Source organism: Sminthopsis crassicaudata, chromosome 2 (genome assembly GCF_048593235.1).
Source record: "Sminthopsis crassicaudata isolate SCR6 chromosome 2, ASM4859323v1, whole genome shotgun sequence".
Classification (NCBI taxonomy): domain Eukaryota; kingdom Metazoa; phylum Chordata; class Mammalia; order Dasyuromorphia; family Dasyuridae; genus Sminthopsis; species Sminthopsis crassicaudata.
Window position 1 is genome coordinate 361,788,937 of NC_133618.1, and position 19,559 is coordinate 361,808,495.

The following is a 19,559-nucleotide window of genomic DNA, read 5'->3' on the forward strand; positions in this document are numbered from 1 at the left end:
TTAATAGCTTATTCTATTTCTTTTTCTAAAATGGGACTACATAAGCAATTTACTTCCTCCTCTCTAATCTGAGCAATCTATATTTTTTGGCATTCCTCCATTTCACTTAGGTTATCAAATTTTTTGGCATAAAATTGGGCAAAGTAACTCCTAATTATTGCTCTAATTTCCTCTTCATTGGTGGAAAGTTCTCCCTTTTCATTTTTAAGACCAACAATTTGATTTTCTTCTTTCTTTTTTCTAATCAAATTTACTAAAAGTTTGTCTATGTTGTTGGTTTTTTCATAAATCAACTCTTAGTTTTATTTATTAATTCAATAGTTGTTTGTTTGTTTTTTTTACTTTCAATTTTGTTAATCTCTCTTTTTATTTTTAGAATTTCAAATTTGGTATTTGATTGGGATTTTAAAATTTGCTCTTTTTCTAGCTTTTTTAGTTGCAAGCCCAATTCATTGATTTTCTCTTTTTCTATTTTATGCAAGTAAGCATCTAGAGATATATAATTTCTCCTTATTACTCTTTGGCTCCATCCCACAAATTTTGTTATGTTGTCTCATTATTGTCATTCTCTTAGATGAATGATTGATTGTGTCTATGATTTGCTGTTTCACCCATTCATTCTTTAGGATGAGATTATTTAATTTCCAATTACTTTTTGGTGTATTTTCCCCTGGCTTTTTAATAAATTTAATTTTTATTGAAATATGATCTGAAAAATGCATTCTCTTTCTGCCTTTCTGCATTTGATTTTGAGGGTGTTGCATCCTAATATATGGTCAATTTTTGTATAGATTCCATGAACTGCTAAGAAGAAAGTGTACTCCTTTTTGTCTCCATTCAATTTTCTCCAAAGATCTATCATACCTAACTTTTTTAGTATTCTATTTACCTCTTGAACTTCTTTCTTATTTATTTTGTGGTTTGATTTATGTAGTTCTGAGAGAGCAAGGTTGAGATCTCTCAATATTATACTTTTGCTGTCTATTTCTTCTTGCATCTCTCTTAACTTCTCTTTTAGGAATTTCCATGGTATACCACTTGGTGCATATATGTTTAGTGTTGATAATGCTTCATTGTCTGTGGTACCCTTTAGCAAGATATAATTTCGTTTTCTTATCTCTTTTAATTAGATAAATTTATGCTTTTGCTTGATCTGAGATCAGAATGGCTACTCTTGCTTTTTTTTTTTTTTTTTTTTTTTTTTTTACTTCACCAGAAGCAATAGATTCTATTCCAGCCTTTTACCTTTATTTTGTATGTATTATTCTGCTTTAAATATGTTTCTTGTAAACAACATATTTTAGTCTTCTGGCTTTTAATCCAGTCTGCTATCCGCTTACGCTTTATGGGAGCGTTCACCCCATTTACATTTGTGGTTAAAACTACTAATTCTATATTTCCTGCCATCTTATTATCCCCAGATTATACTTTTCTCTTTCCTTTTCCCCTTTCCCTTCTCCCCATAATTTTACTTATGAGCACTACTTGCCTCAAGCAGCCCTCTCCCTTTAGAATCCCTCCCCCTTTAGAGTCCCTCCCCCTTTCTTATAACTTTCTTCTACTATTTTTGTTTTGCCTTTTATTTATTCTACCCCTTTCCTTTTCACCTTTCCCTTCTCACTTTTCAATAAGCTGGGAGAAATTTCTCTGTAAACCAAATATGTCTAATATTTTTCTTTGACCCAAATCTGATGAGAGTAAGATTCACACAATGTTCATCTCCTTCTCTTCTTCCCCTCATATATAATAGGTTTTCTTTGCGTCTTTATGAGATGTAATTTCCCTCATTTTTCCTTTACTTTTCCCTTTTTCTAGTATAATCTCCTTTCTACCTTTAGTTCCTTTTTTATAATAGTAAAATCAAATTATATTGCAGTCTCTATGTGTATATTCATAACCAAAATACAGTTCTCAAGAGTTCTTTTTACCTTTTTATGCTTCTCTTGAGTCCTACAATTGGAGGTCAAGTTTTTTGTTTAGCTCCGGTCTTTTCATCAGAAATAAATGGAATTCACATATTTCATTGAACGCCCATCTTCTTCCCTAGAAGAAAATGCTCAGTTTATTGCAGTAGTTTATTTTTGGCTTCATTTCAAGTTCCTTAACCTTTCATAGGCCCTTCAATCCTTTAAAGTGGAAGCTGCTACATCCTGGGTAATCCTTATTGTGGCTCCTTGGTGTTTGAATTGTTTTTTGTCTGGATGCTTGCAATATTTTTTCTTGGTCTGATAGTTCTGGAATTTAGCCACAATATTCCTTGGAGTTTTAGTTTTGGGGTTTCTTTCAGGAGGTGTTCAGTGAATTCTTTCAATGACTATTTTACCTTCTGATTCTATGACATCAGGGCAATTCTTTTTGATGATTTCCTGAAAAACAGTGTCTAGGCTCTTTTTTTTTTTTTTTTTTTTCATCATGGTTTTCAGGGAGTGCAATAATCCTCAATTGTCTCTCCTAGATCTATTTTCCAGGTCAGTTGTTTTCCCAAGTAGGTATTTTACATTTTTTTCTATTTTTTTGGTTTTGTTTTGCTTGACTGATTCTTGATGTCTCATAGAGTAATTCATTTCAATTTGTTCAGTTCTGATTTTTAGTGAATTATTTTCTCCATTTAGTTTTTTTTTTTTTTAACTTCTTTTTGTAATTCTCCAATTGAGTTTTTAAATGAATTGTTTTGTTCTATGGAACTTTTTTCCACTTCATAAATTCTGTTTTTCAGGAAGTTGTTTTCTTTTTCCATTTTGTCAAATCTTTTAATGAGGTATATGCCTTTTTCCAAATCCTCTTGCAAAGTTTTCCTTTCTTTTAAGATCCTTCTTAATTTCTTCTAAGAGAGCCTTGTGTGGTGGGGATCAGATTATACTACCTTTTGGGGCTTCATCTGGGGACAATCTAGTTTAATCTAGACAATTTAGTCTCCTTAGGGTTTGAAATTTTTCTTCATTTTCAACATAAAAACTATCTATGGTTATAGTTCTCTTTGCCTTTTTACTCATTTAAAAAAACAAAGTTGGGATCTGCTTTTACAGCAAGGGAGGTTTTCCAAGCTTCTTCTACAAGTGGCGAAGTGACCACAGCTTCTCTGGAATCATGATGACACTCCCAGTGCTGGGTGGGCATGGCTAGGTCCTGTGAGACTCTGGCATTTTGGGGTTCACTATTTACCTTTTGTGTTTGTGTTGGATGTTTTATTACTTCTTTGCTGATCAACTGGCTTGCAATCAGGTCAGAGTAGCCAACACTGGTATAAATTCCTCCTTGTAGAGTCTCTGTAAGGCGGAGTCTGCACTACCCTGCAGAAACCATACCCTGGGTCTGCACAGCCTATGCTGACATCTGTGCTCTGCCTGCTTACACCTGGCTGCCTCCCTCCAAGCCCAACCTAAACCTTTTCTGGCAATCTTTGAAATTATCTTCTGCTGGTAATTTACTGCACTCCCAATATTCATGGATTTTGTCAGTCCAGCACTAATTCAGAGGCTGAATTTGCTAATTAATTGAGGGTCCTAGGAGAAGATCAGAAAGAAGCATGTGTCTTCTCCATAATCTTGGCTCCACCCCTGTAATCATATTTTTTAAAAAGCATTTAAATCATTTTAATATATGTAACTTGCAATACATGGTCATTTTCCACCAACTATGTTCATTTTTCTTTTAGATTCTATTTCTGAAGTAATTACCAAAAAAGCAATTCTATGTAATTTAATTTGACAGATATTTGCAATGTCTACTGTGTTAAAAGAAAAGCTATCAGTTTAAAAACATTTTATTTTCTGTTATATCAAGGTCCTGTGAGGTGCATTAGACATATAAAAATGAAAAATGACATGATATCTGTCCTCAAGGAACTTAGAAGCTTAGAGTTTGGGGTTAAGGGAAGATATTATTGCACACATGCATGTGCATACACACACACACACACACACAAATATGTTGTAGCTGGTGTAGATACCAGATGATGGCAAGTACCAAGTGTAGGAGAAGCACCAAAATTTTGAGTTTGGGTATGTGAAGAATTCTTAAGTAATTCTCTTTGGTAAAAGGTAGGTTTATTTAGGGGAAGAGTTTTCAGACAAAATAAGAGTTATAATAAATACCAGGAATGGTAAAAATGAAATAGAGTGGGAGAGCATATAAAGACAAGTTCCTCAGTGGAACTCACAATTACCCAGTAGAAAGGGGCTGGGGAATGCCCTTAGCTGGCAGGCCAAATCCTGAAAGAGATCTAGCACCCTAAAAGAATTAACTATAAGGAGGAGAAGTGAAATTGAAAAGCATAGTGGAATTAGGAGAGAGACCACATGGCTTGGGGAAAAGGGAAGGGAAAAGATACTGTGAAACAAAATGTGAGACAGACTGACCCAAAGGAGGGCAATTGTGAACCATAAGCTGTTTTATAGGGAAAATGTAACCTCAGGACGTGACTGAGATTTCTGATGGGACGTAGCAAGGTAAGGATGCTATTGACCCTTGGGTAGACCACAGGAGTTTAACATAACTTGGATTTCTGATTGGATGCCTCCTCCCAGATCATGGGACCCATGGGGCTAAACGGATCTTTATCAGATCCTTTTCCCCTGCCTGCCCCAAGGAACAAATCCCAATTTCTCTGTGACAACCACACCACCATTCACAACTTCATCACACACACACACACACACAATGTAATAAAGTATAATGGGGATAAAGTGAAAGTCTGAACAATTTTCCCCCACTGTTTTCCAGTATCAAAATTAGAGAAGTACTATGTGATTTACTGCTTTGCTTCTTCTAGCCCTCAAGATTAAGAAAAAAGGCTAACTAAGGAAACATTTTCTAAAATAATCCCATAAATGCTAATCACCTCAGGGAATTAACAGACACAAAATAGCCACATAATAAAGGTCAGGGAATTTTGGAAGCAAAATAGAGAAAACTAAGCCGATTTTCATACTACAGGATTTAATACATACATAATTTCATGTCTGTTATTTCAGAGAAGAAAAGTGTTGGGGTTTTTTTCTTCCTTACCAAATTCTTCTACAATGCCCTATAGAATGTCAAATTACCATGAAACACTGTACCAAAGCCTTTCTCCACGGTAGCACAGGAATAAGAAAACTGGTTCTGGGATTAGGTGACTTTAGTTTAGATCTTGGCTTTGCCTTTTACTTCTTGGTAGATCCCAATTTTTTGATCTGTAGAATTAAGAGGTTAAATCAAATGACTTCTGGAGTCTCTTCCAGTTCTAAGTCTCTGATTCAGTGACTTGAAGGTTAGTATTTTGCCAACATAAAGAACTCCTACAATTTTAAAAGGGAAAAGAAGGCTTTCTAAGGAAAGGCTGCATCCAAATGCCTCCAGTGATAATCAAATCATTTTAAATAAAAGCAAACCTTCAGGCTATTTCTTGTGGCATATTTCCTTGAGTAGTTTATTTACTGATCCCTCAAGTACATGCAGAAATTTCCCTTAAAATTTCAAGCATTACCTTTGTGAAGATTTAATTTGAAAACCCATTCTAAAGTTAGTGAAAACAAATATTGTTTCAAGGAAATAGGACTGGTCTTTCCTGACCTTGCATTTAAAGTCAAAGACTTCCAAGAAAAGTTTTGTAGTTGTAGACTGATAGACCTTTGGCTAAACAGGCCAGGTAGATTTCCTGTGCTCAGGGGTTGGATGCCACTGCATAGTTATCTGATTGGATGCTAGGAGAAAAAATGTATTTTTGAGAGGGAAAAAAGATAGAGAGATAGCAGAGAGCATTGTGGGAATTGGAGAAGAAAGTGGGAAGAGGGGGAGAGGAGAAGGAAGAGAGAGAGAGAGAGATTAAGAGACAGAGAGACCAAAAGAGACCAAGAGAAAGAATGCAAGAGAGTGAGAACATGAGAAAAATGTCAGAAATAAAGATTTCTTGAAAAAAAATATATTTAACTCTAAGAAATGTGCCTTAAACTGCAAACATTTAACCTACATCAGACTGCTTGCTGTATTGGGAAGGGAGAAGGGGAAGGAGAGAGGGAGAAAAATTTGGAACATAGCCTTACAAAAAATGAATCCTGAAAACTATCTTTACATGTATTTGAAAAAAATAAAATACTATTGAGGTAAAAAGTGTGCCTTAAGTAGAAAAGATTTGTCCTTTGCATGGCAATCTCTAAAGGAGAATTGAAAAGTTCAATACACACACACAATTATGATTTGATTATGATAAGCAAATAAATATGTATGAAGTAGTAAATGGCAACCATCTTTTTAGGGACAGATTTGTCTCAAAAACTACATGTTCCCCTCTGCAAGATTTTACTCTGGAAATAATTTCACAGAGTAAGTGAGTGAGTAAATATGGAGCAACTGGCACTTACTGATGTGATCAGGTAGTGATTCCTTGTTCTAAATGATGTGTCTGAGGTTTGGCACCAAATGTTGAGATTGATATTCAGGCAAATTTTGGAGTTTGGGCATGTGAAGAATTCATAGTGGCCAGTAAAGAGATGTTTTGGGGGGCAGCTAGGTGGTGTAGTAGATAGAGCACCAGCCCTAAAGTCTGGAGGACCTGAGTTCATATCTAGTCTCAGATACTTAACACATCCTAGCTATGTGACCCTGGGCAAGTCACTTAACCCCAATTGCTTCAGAAAAAAAAAAAACCTGTTTTAGCTATATGACTTATTGAGGACCACGTAATTAATATGTTTCCCAAACTGGTCTTTGAACTTCTGTCTCCCTTAACTAACTCCACAATTAACTCTCTATTCATTATTGATGCTACCCTCTCTCTTTTTTCAAGGAGGATAAAAGCACAATTACTAAAATTTAATATGGCCTTAGAGGGCAAAATTTCAACCCTCCAAATGAAACCTAGAATGAGTTGATTATGCCATATCTGGTACCAGAAAGGTCAGTTATAACCATTGCAGGCTTTTAGAAATGCATGAGACTTCATGATGGATTTGCCACTCTGTCAGCAAACTAGATGTTTGCATCTACCAAAAGAATTTTAATTCCAAAAGACTCATCTCTCCTGATATCTCTCCTGCCTTGTAGTAACAAACTTTCCGGAGATTCAAGTATATATGGATGTAAGGATACATACAGCACAGGGATCAGCAACTCACCTGCCTGTTTTAAAATTTTTAGCCCTGGATATTTGCAAGCTACTAATAGATATTAGGGAAGCCCAAATCTGGTAGTGATGCTACCATTGTTTAAATGCATAATCTTCTCCCATACCATATATAATCCTCAAATCCCTCCTCTACTCAGTCCCATAGCACAAATATGGCCATGGTGTCATCCTTCATAGAATCAGTATTCAAGATCACCATTCTCAGTACAAGCCAAAGCAAAGTTCATATGATCAAGTCTCCACATGCAACATGACTTGGAGTTCTTGTACTGCTTACCATAGACTCTGTGCTATGATATTTCTTCTCACCCGAATGGTCTAATAATAGACCCTTCTGTAATCAGAATGAAAATTCACAAGTAGGAATCCTGTTAGAATCCTGTTGATATTTATCATGCACTGGGCTACCTGCCAGCTAGGGGAGGAGGTAGAAGGAAGGAGGGGAAATTTTGGAACAAAAGGTTATGCAAGAATCAATGTTGGAAAAAAAAAATTACCCTTGCATATGCTTTGTAAATAAAAAGCTTTAACAATAATAAAAATCAATAGGACTTAGGACCAGAGTGGATATAGATGTTCAATAAATTTTGTTGTTCTTGTAAAAAAAAAAAAATAGAATCCTATTGAAAGCTTATAGTGCCTTCTGAATCATTAGAGCCAAAATAATATTAAGTAGTATGAATGAGTATTATATTTTATTGCTTCTTAAGAGATTCCAAACACAGTCCCTTCCCTGCCCTCAAGTTCTTTATCTGTAAAATTAGGATAAAATAAGTCACTTCTTTGGGACATTTGTGGCTATGTGTTTATAACCAAGGTTTTCCCTAGCATCTCTTCTAGTTTAATTCCTATGATTCTATTTGTTAATTCAATTCTGTTCATTTCAATTTAATAAATATTTATTGCCTTTATAGTATCCCTTAGAATCATTCCTTTTTTTCCCACTCCTAGATCTGCCCCATAAGTTAGGTCTTCATTTATACACATGCAACATTGTAATAACTTTCTAAGTGATCACCTGATAATTCTTATCCTCCCCCAGTCTAACCTCCCCAAAGCTGCCAAATTGATTGATCCTAAAACACGTTTGATCATGTCATTCCCATGGCCTTCCTCTTTCTAGGATAAAATATAAACTCCTCTTTTTGGCTTATAGTTTTTCACAATTTGATTCTAGATTAATTTTTCCAGGCTCACTTATCACACATTTCTTCCCTTCACTCACTTTACTTTCCAGTCCAACAAGCTTAATTTCTATGCTTTTGCAGTCATAGTCTGTACCCAAAAGTTACTTCTTCTCTCATTCTTTGAAGTCCTTTACTTTCTTCAAGGCCTAGGTCAAGTATCATCCCTACTTTCCAATTCTTCAGAGTTCTTAATGCTCTTCCTGACCTAAAATGATTTTTTATTTAATCAATCAACAAGTATTTATAAAACCCCTACTTCATCTTGGGCACCTTGGTAGGTGTTAGGTGGATATAAAGGCAATACCTGTTGTTATAGAGTTCACATTCCATTTCCTTTTTAAATTTTTGTTACTTTGAAGTTGAATTAACACCAGTTTTACTGATGATTAATACCAATAAAAAAGTAATTATATAAATAAAGGAGAGAAAGATAAGATTCTACATGAAACCATGAAGTTCCATTACATGGAAATTTGTTTAAAAAATTATACAATTAAAAAAAGAAGAAAAAGATTATATAATAAATTCAACATATTTGTTTCAAAGCTATTCCATTTATCTATGATTCCCTTTAAACCTCTTTCTGTCCTCTTCTGTACATTTGTTTCTTTAGCACAACATTCTTTTATTTTTATTGTATTCCTTTCCCTACCAATTATACCCCAATTCTGTCACTCTCAAAAATTTTCTAAATCTCTCCCTTTTAACACTTTAACCAAACCCAAAAATGTACATTGATCATGTGTGCAAAGATATAGCTTAATCTGTACCTTCACTCCTTTACTTTTTTTTTTTTGTCAAGACATGGATAGCATATTTCATCATCTGAAAAGTGGTTGATTATTTTATTGATAGGACAGCTTGAGCTTTTAAAGTTTCTGTTATTGTTGTTGTTTTGCAATATTGTAGGAATAGTACAAATTTTTTCCTGATTCTGCTCACTTCATTTTTTTTTTAGTGACTTGGGACATTTTCATATTACTGTTGTTCATTTATTATTTATATTAAAGGTAAAAAATAATTCTTCTTATATCTTTAGCTTAACTATCCAGTAGCAATATTTCATTTCCCACCAAATCAAATCATAGAAATTTTCCTTTTTTAAAAATAGATATAAAAATGTCAAACATGGTTCTTCAAAAGTTCTTCAAAATAGAGGGAGTAGGAAGTGAAATATCCCTTCCCTCCAAATAAGCTATATTCTCTATATTCTACAGCATTCAAACATTAAGTTTACTCAAAAGTGTTCAGATTTGGTGAAAGGAACTATTTCCTTCTGTACCAGGAAAGGTCAAATATATATGAAGGCTATTTCTCACTGGAAAAGTAATAGAATCTCTGATGCTAGAGCAGTAAAGAAATAATTTTTGATCAAAGAAAGACCTCTTGTTATCTGAAACCCTCAGATTCCAAATTTACTGATTCATAAGACTCCAAAATATTTTATCACTCCCTGCCATATATATTACTTAAGCCAATGTATCTTTCCTACCTCTAAGCCTCTCCTCATGCTTTCATTTTTTTTTTGACTATGCCAGTTACCTTACAGGCTGTTTTGTGCTAGGCAATATTTTTGATGGTCCATAGGAAAAAGGCTGAAAGAACATAATGATTATTGTGGTTTTCTTATACTGTTTTGTTTTTTTTTTTTCTGAAAGGTCTCAGTGTGGGAAATGTGTTTTATGTCTTTTCCGATGATGGAATCACAATCATTCAACCAACTGACTGTGAGATCAGGAGGCACATCAAGCCCAGCGAAAAGATTTTTACAAGCTATGTAAGTTTCTATGCTAGAAACAACATCTATGAAACCCTATAGTAAATGAAGAGCTAAAAATCAATTAACCAGTAGCTTTGTACAAACAAAGCCCTGAGTTCAGTGTGATTAGTTTTTTATTAAATTCAATTAATTTCTTTTAAACACTGAAATAAACCACTTTGAAGGGTCCAGGTGTGATAGACAGGTAACATTATCCTTCCCTGGCTTGAAAGAGAATAAAATGAAGGTGATAAAAAAGAATTAAAACATATGAAACAGAGAAAGATTTAAGACAGTGCCTAAGTATCAAATACAAGTATTATCAGAGGAATTATTCAATCATTAAAATGCATTAGGCACTTATTTTATGCCAGTAAAGGCAATAAGTGAATAATTACATACATAAAAAGAAAATGGAATGTAACCTTGAAGGAAAAGGCTCTAACAACTATGGGGACAAAGAAAAGTAGAAGACAAATGAGAACTGGGGAATAATCTGCCAAGGAAGATCTCCTGGAGAAGGTGGGTCTTTTAGATCTTTAAGGTCACTCTTAAGAGAAGAAAAATAGGGGAGGCCTTCCAAAAAAGTAGAAGAGCTTGAATGTCTATTCAAATATGGGATAGAATCTCATGTGTTGGGGTGGACCAAAGTGTTGAAGGAGAGATAAGATTGACTTGACAAGACTAGAAAGTGCATGTCCAGGGGAAAGAAGCCACATAGAAGTAAAAAAAGGAGTAAGGAAAACTTTGAAAACCAACAATGGACAGAATTGTATTCAGTAGTGGATTCTTGTTATCTCACATAAAAGCTCCTTGCTATACCCAGTGTAATGGTTTCCCTTTCCTTATAGGTAGGCCCTGTTTAAAGAAAAGCTAGTAAAAGATAAGTGGAACTAGCTGTATAAAATGGAAGTGGAGAAGGAAGAGAAGACAAAGGAAAGAGAAATCATTCCCATGATAAAAGCATTCCCATCTGTGGTTCACTTGAAGAATAAATGTACCTCAAGCATCTTGAATTAATATATAAATTTCAGGAATGTAGTTACTTTTAAAAATGAAATATGTCCAATTTTACCCAAATCAATATCAAAAAAATTGATTATTCTAAAGTCATACCAAAAATTAGGAGATAGGATCAGAATCCAAGCCCTACATTAATAATAATAACTGGCATTTAAAAGTAGGCTAAGGTTTGCAAAGCACTTTACATATGTTATTTCCTTTGAGCCTCACGATAAGACCATGAGGCAGGTAATATAACAGATCTGAAATTGAGACTGCAAAATGAAACTGAGATAAGTGATTTCCCCTGACTCCTAGCCCAATACTTTTTACATTACACCACATTGACTCATATTTATGTTCTCTGCTCTATTCCATTCCCAAGAAAAGTGTCTTTATTTTTCCTGTGCCTCAGTTTGTGTCTTAGAAAACATGAGAATTGGGGCAGCTAGGTGGCATAGTAGATAAAGCACCAGCCTTGAATTCAGGAGGACTGAGTTCAAATCTGGTCTCAGACACTTAACACTTCCTAGCTGTGTGACCCTGGGCAAGTCACTTTAACCCCAGCCTCAGGGGAAAAAAAAAAAAAAAAAAACATGAGAATTACAAACCCAACTATTATGCCATGAAGGTAAACTGAAAAATGACATGAGTTAGTCAGAGGGCTTGGGAGTGCCTTGGATAAATGGGTTCATTAGGATGATGTCCTTATTAACAGTTGATTTTTATTATCTCATTTTATATTTCTACTTTCTGTGATTCCGTTAACGGGCAGTTTTCCAGATTATTTAATTTGAAGTAATCATAATAAATGTGCACTAAATTCTACTAACACTTTTCCTACTTAACTACCATGAGATTATTTAGAGATTAGTGTATCTAGTCAATTCTTGTCAGTTTTAAGTAATTATATGTAGCTTTTGTTGATATTAATTCTGAATTTTATCAAGAACCAAACCTGTACCTTGATAGAAGGTACTTGCAATTGAAGAACTAATTGCACAACAGATGCCAACTTGTACTGGCAGAATTTATCAGAACTTCCCTGTACTGATACCATTACGATTCTAGCCCACCCCACACCACCAAAAAAAACCCTCAACTGAATAGTGCAGAAGGAAACTAAGGCTCAGCATCAAGAGACCTAGATCTTTGGCTGAGGGCCCTTATCACCCAATTCTGCCTCTAACTAATGTTTCGAAAGTCATGGAATTTTGATGAGTTTCCCTGAGAAACATTCTGTCTCACCATCATGTTTTCACAAAAGTTATCTGGAATTCTAGGAGTCTCAATATCCTTAATCTCCTCTTTCTTCCTTCAAGGCTCAGCCCAGGTGCAATTTCCTCCACAGAACCTTCCTTGATTCCCCAAGTCATAAATTGTTTTTCCTTCCTCACAATACCTTGTAGTTTCTTTCTATGCCCTTGTTATATGTATCACCTCTCCTGGGAGATTATAAATTCCTTGTTTTAAAGGGATTGTCTTGGTTTTTATTAGCATAGGGCCTTGAATATAGAAGATTCTTAATAAATTTTTAATGAATTTCAACTTCCCTATCTGTTAATTGCAGATAATTACATGTTTACCTGACATTTACATGGTGCTTTCCATTTTACAAAACACTTGGCTACAATATCTTGCATGATTGCCTGAATAACTCAATAAAGCCAAGTCCTGTATTAATAACCAAACTTTATAAATCATAAAACTGAGATTAAGAAAAATTAAGTGATTTGCCTTTGTTCTAAGTTTAGAGATGGTTTTTGAATCCAGTGCTTTTAAAACTACATGTCAGGTGTATCATCCAGCATATTATGTGCTTCATATTTGCCTTTGCCATATTCAAGTGGACAGTGTGAAGACTGAATGAGAGGTACTTAATGGAAATGCTTAGCAAAACATGTCACTGGCATGTATAAAATGGTTATTGGTGAGGAAGGTTTTTATCCCATCCCCAGGTCTGACTATCATGGTGGTCATTCTTCAGAAAAATTCCAATTCTATCACCAGTTCTTATAATGTTCTCCAGGTGTTTGAATTCAGTTCAATCCAATAAGCGTTAATTAAATACCTAATTACAGCAGGGTCTTATGCTCAGCCCTGGGGATACAGAGATTGATATGTTCCAGAATCTACTACCAAAGAGCTTACAATATATACATACATATTGTAGAACATATACATAAATAACTATGTTATAAGGGAGAGTGGGATTAAGAGTAAAAGAGCTGTCTGCTGTGAGGCTTTTGAGAAGCCAAAGATCTCTTTCATCCCCTGGGGCCAGAGAAAGCTTCAAGCAAATTGCACTCTAGGTCCTAGCTTCTTAAATTGAAGTTTGCAGTCCCTTATGGGGTCTCCTAACTGAATATGGGTATCACGAAATTATGATTTATCACCAATAAGTGTTTTATTAGTATAGCTATTTCATATACCCTGGACATGGTGATTTGTGTGATCTTCAGTAATCCAATCAAACTGAATGACCTAGACTGCCTATGCCTAGGACTTCAGGTGACAGGGAGCTGGGTTGGATAAGCTTGAAGCAAACATATCCTAGGGATATCTTTGTCACCTTTTAGGAAAAGCTGATCTCTGTCAAAAGAGCCAAGAAGGTATGGCCTGATCCCATTTCATGTTGTGAGTGGGGAAAGAAGCCATTTAGAGAAAAGCAAATAAATATTCTATCACAAAATAGAAATTGCAGAGGTAAATCTAGGCCTTATGTAAAGAAAAACATCATATAATTAAAACTATCCAAAAGTAGATGTGGCTATCTCTGAGAGTAGTGAACTCTTCAATGGAACCCTTCATCAGAAAGCTGAGAAAGTCCTTATTAAGGACACTGTAAAGAAGATTCTTGTTGATTCTTGGGCGATACGCTGACATTTGAAGACTCTTGGAACACTGAGGTTCTATAATTCTAGGAATGTAAGCAGGAAGATCATCTAAGAAATAGAGTAGATTCAATGAGAAGGTATAAAGTGGTAACTTAACACAGTGACATTACCAGTGGAAAGGAGAATATCTAAGGAATATAATTGTTGTTTGCAGGATGTCTTCATTAAATTGTGAGCTCCTTAAGGACAGTACCTGGGTTTTTTTTCCCCCTTTCATTGTATCTTCAATACTTAACATAAAGCTTGGCACATAGGAGCTTAACAAAAATTTATAGTCTTTACCTCATTAGCAGTGATAGTGATATTTTTAAATGTTTACAAAATGCTATTTTCAAAAACACCCCTCTGACATATATAGCTTCAGTATTTTGATTTGTGCTATGCTGAACCCTGCTCAAGCTATCTGAATTCAGTTTTCAGCATGCAAACTTATACTTTAGAAATCAGCAATTGCTTCAAATGAGGAATTGATTTGTTATATTGTTAATTTTTTAGATTTAAGTAATGGAAAAATTCTAATAATGCAGAACTTAAAAGAATGCCATAAATTTTCATAGAATTAGTTGTTAGATCTTTACAAACATACATGCTGATTCTGATCTCCATGAGGATAAAAAAGAGTTGCAACAATTTATACCTGGTACGTGCAGAATCCACACTTGAACAAAAATCCCTTTCTTGCAATTCTATTTCTCTTTCTATTATGCCATTTTATTTTAACATATATTCTGTGCCAGACACATAGTAGATGTTTTGGAAACATTTAGAATCTTAGAATTTCAGGGGGGATCTCAGAGTTCATCTCAACCCACCTTTTTGTGGCATGTCTGCCTCTTCCCTTTCCCAGATTTCATGTTCTAAATTCTCTCCAGCATGTCTTTCAAGTCTTAAAACCCATTTTCTACCTGTTTCTTCAAAAAAGAAAAAATGAGAAGTAAAAAGGTAATGTAAAGTAGATCATGTGTCAAACATCAGCTGTGGCTGAACCCTGAGACTCAGCAGGGAATATGTTACAGACAGATGGTGTATTGTGAAGGTGTTAGGAGACAGGAGGTGAATGGAGCTACTTGTTTCCATGACAATTTTTTTTTTAAAATCAGCACCCTATAGTTCACAACTTACATACTATATTATATATTAATAAAGTGGTTGCAAAAGTTATACATGCTATAGTACACACACACACACACACACATACACACACACACACACACACAATTGTAAAATGTTTTCTTGTCTCCCTCTGATTTAAGACAAAGCAATGATAACATGGAATGTTACCCTTCTTTTGTCTGTCAGGTCTATATATCAAAACATATCAGTATCTATGTTATCAGTTATTAAAAATCTAACATCATAACAAATATTTTTCAATAATTATTTAGACTGCCACAAAACACATTTTATAGCTTTGGGGATTTCAGTTTGTCTCATCAAATATATTCAACAAAATCAGAATGAGACAGAGACAGAGACAGAGATAATCCATGGGCTACCTATCCAGCAGTACATCATATTCTATATAATCTCTTTGTCTCCCACAAACCTATGGGTCTGTGTACATTTATACATGAGTGACAATAGATACAGATGAAAATCAGTGAGACCAGGAATTAAACAGAATGGAAAAAATTATATTTCATTTGGGAAATTGCAATGATATCAATAATACCACGCTGAACATATATACACATACAAACACACACATACACACACAAACAAATCTGTAAGGAATCCAAATTATAGGTATATGATAACAAGATGAATGCTGTGTATAAATCCTCTGCAACACAAAACCAGAAATGGCATAAAATGAGTTATTTCAGATAGACAATACTGCATTGGTCCCAGTGAAAAGCTCTCAAAGAAGTGTAATGGGTGAGTGCTCAATGGATTCATCAGAATATATAAAGAAGCATTACTTAACATAAGTTGTTTTAGATATTTAAATCTGCACCAGTAAAAAAGATCAGCATTGATTAGGTTAATTACATTTCCTACTTCCACTGATATTTTTTAAAGGAAGAAAAGAAATTCAGCATAACCAATCAAATCGAAAAAATTTATTATACAATGCCCCACACCTATTAACCCCAATAATTGTCAAAAAGTAGAGGACAAGGAGGAGGAGGAGGAGGAGCAGCAGGAAGAGGAGGAGAAGGAGGAGGAGAAAGAGGAGGAAAAGGAGAAGGAAAAAGAGAAGGAGGAGAGGGAGAGGGAGAAAGAAGAAGAAGAAGAAGAAGAAGAAGAAGAAGAAGAAGAAGAAGAAGAAGAAGAAGAAGAAGAAGAAGAAGAAGAAGAAGAAGAAGAAGAAGAAGAAGAAGAAGAAGAAGAAGAAGAAGAAGAAGAAGAAGGAGGAGGAGGAGGAGGAGGAGGAGGAGGAGGAGGAGGAGGAGGAGGAGGAGGAGGAGGAGGAGGAGGAGGAGGAGGAAGAGGAGGAGGAGGAAGAGGAGGAAAGGAAGGAAGGAAGAATGAATGAATAATGGAAATTATAATTAATGACCTTGAATTTAATTGCTGGGAATTCTAGAACTTATTATTAAATGACTAGCTAGAGAATATCTAGAAAAAGAAGTTTTGCTCAAAAGAGCCAGCATGGGCCCATCAAGAATATATGGTGCCAACCAACCTTCATTTCTTGTCAAGTTACTGTACAAGTGGATCAGGGTGATCTTGTAAATAAATTTTGCCTACATTTTAGCTAGGCATTGACAAAATTTCTTTAATTTATCTCAAAGAAAGAGTATAGAAGATAATGAACTCCTTGAATGGCTATACTCAAAGAATAGTTATAAAGGTTGTGCTTGACCCTTTATCTGTTTAACATTTTTTAGTGACATAGAAAAAAGGTACAAATGTCAGGTTTTCAGATGACAGAAAACTAGGAGTTATTTTACAGTCTTCCTGGAAGATTAATCACACTGGAAGACAAAATCCAAAATTACTTTTACAAGTTAGGACATTTAAATTGATAATTAGGATTTAGGATTAGAATTAGCATTAGGACAGATTTAAATTGATAAAATTGAATAAGAATAAATGTAAAGTTATGCATTTAAATTCAAAAAATCAGTTTCACAAGTACAAGCTATGTGTAATTAGAAAATAGTTTTTCTGAAAAAATTTTGGTTTTATTAGAATTCAAGCTTAACATTAGTCAACATTGTAAATAAAGTAGATAGCAGTAATTGTGGGAAGCTAAGCAAGAGAAGTGTAGCATCTAGATAATTTCACTACTCAGCTTTGTTCTGACTTTGGTATTCTGTTTAGCTCCTGGCATAATATTTTTGGAAGATCATTGGTAAGCTAGAGAGAATATTTTAAGGACAGTATTTAATAATGTGAAGGGTTTTGAGACCATGCCATATAAGGCTTAGTTGAAGGAAATGTAGGTTGTTAGCTTAGAAGAGAAGACTAGGAGGAATATAATAATAGTTTCCTTCAAGTAGTCAAAGATTTGTCATATCAAAGAAGAATTAAATTTATTCTAATTAGCTTCACAGGATAGAACTAAGTGTATTTGGTTAAAATTTCAAAGAGACAACTTTAGGCCTAATATATAGAAAACAACTATAACATTTATAACTACCCCAAAATGGAAAAATAAAACTGTCTTGGGAAGTAGTGAGTTTCCCCTCACTAGAGGTCTTCAAGAAAAGGCTAAATGGTTTCTTGTCTAGTATATTTTAAAGAAGATTCTTATGTTACATTGTGATTTGGATTCAATGGTCATTGAAGAGACTTTCAACTTTAGATTACAAAATATAGAAATTTTATGGAGAATTTTACAAGATCCATCAAATTAAGATCCAATTCTTCATGATTTTCATGAAAAAGTTATTATAATGAAAAATGACAAAAATTATTATTAAAAGTATGACTCATATATGGAAAAATGTACATGCCAGCTCTTTGGATAAGAGAAGAGTTTATGGCCAAACAAGAAAGAGAGGTGTTACAGGAATTAAAATAAATAATTTTAATTACATGAAATTAAAAAGCTTTTGCACAAATAAAGCCAATGTAGCCACAATTAGAGGGAAAACAAAAAACTGGGGGAAGAAGGCTGAATTACAGCAGATTTCTCTTATAAAAGCCTCATTTCTCAAATATATGAACCTAATTTATAAAAATAAGAACCATTCCCCATTTGAGAAATGGTTAATGGATATTAATAGGCAGTTGTCAGAAGAAAAAATCAAAACTATCAATAATCACATGATTATTATGATTAAAAATCACTAATTAAAAAAATGCAAATCTCATACTTCTGAGATTGATTAACATGGCAGCAAAGGAACATAGTAAATGTTGGAAGAGGTGTGAAAAAACTGGGACACTAATGCATTGTTGTTCAAGTTGTGAACTGGTCCTATTATTCGGGAGAACAATTTGAAATTATACCAAAAATTATGAAACTACATACCCTTTGATAGAGTAATACCACTACCAGATCTATATCTTGAAGAAATCAAAGAAAAGGGAAAAGAACATATTTGTACAAAAATATTTATAGTAGGTGAGGGGATGTCCATCAAGCTGTTTTATATGATTGTGATAGAATATTATATGCTATAAGAATTAATGAGAAGGATTGTTTCAGAAAAACCTGGTAAGACTTCTGTGAACTGATGCTAAGTAAAGTGAAAAAATTAGAAGAAAGAACATTATACAAAGTAACAGCAATATCATAAAGATGATCTACTATGAAAGACTTATGTATTATGATCCAGACAAAGATTCAAGTCAATTCCAAACTTCTGATGAAAAATGCTATCCACATCCAGAGAGAGAACAAATGGATTGAATGCAGATTGATGCAAGCTTTTTTGTAATTTTATTTCTATCGTCTTATTTTGCATATCTCACATGTATAATCACACTCAAATTGCTTGCCTTCTCAAGGACAGAATGGTAAATAAAGGAAAAAAAACTTGGAGCTCAAAAAAGTTTAAATGATCGTTTACAATATGTTTACATGCAATTGTAAAATATTTAATAAATAAATACATTAAAAAAAAAAAAGAAGAAGAAGAAAAAACATGACTGAGGATTAGAAAATAACAGGCCCAAGATCTGTAGGTGATAAAATCTCATACTTACATTTCATGAATATTTTCTTCAAAAAGAAAGACTAGATGCATTAGATATAGTGAGTACTAAATAATACTTTTCTAGATTTTTTTTTTCAGAGAACTCTATAAATTAAACTTTCTACTGATGCAGATTGACAATTCTTTCTGGAACACTAAGAGATTGATTGACTTGCTCTTGGTCATACAACATATTTTTGGTAGATTTGAGACTATGTTTGCCTGACTTCAAGGCCAGCTCTCTATGCATTGGGCCTGTGGATATCAAATACAACACAAAAAACAAAATTAATGGAAATATATGTTTATTGATTTAGAAAGTTATTTCTGAATCAATTCGACCTTCCTTTTCCCTTGACATACTATAGCAAAGATCAAATTCAGTACTTTATTAGAAGAATTAAAAATGAGCTATGGGATCAATTAGTAAAAAATACAGAAGAAACTATTTTAAAATCTAATAATGTTTAGTGAAAAGTGAAAAATGGGTAGAGGAATAGGTAGCAATGGATACCA

The 19,559-nt window shown here is 34.0% G+C and overlaps 1 protein-coding gene across 7 annotated transcripts in view; it reads left to right on the top strand.

The window, feature by feature from the left end:
- Positions 1-19,559, top strand: part of FSTL4 (follistatin like 4) — an 816,112-nt gene that overhangs the window by 758,581 nt on the left and 37,972 nt on the right. For all 7 annotated transcript variants that reach the window (XM_074290936.1, XM_074290937.1, XM_074290938.1 and 4 more), the window contains one exon: positions 9,951-10,069. In XM_074290936.1, coding sequence (XP_074147037.1) covers positions 9,951-10,069 — 119 coding nt within the window. The remainder of the gene's footprint in view (positions 1-9,950; positions 10,070-19,559) is intronic.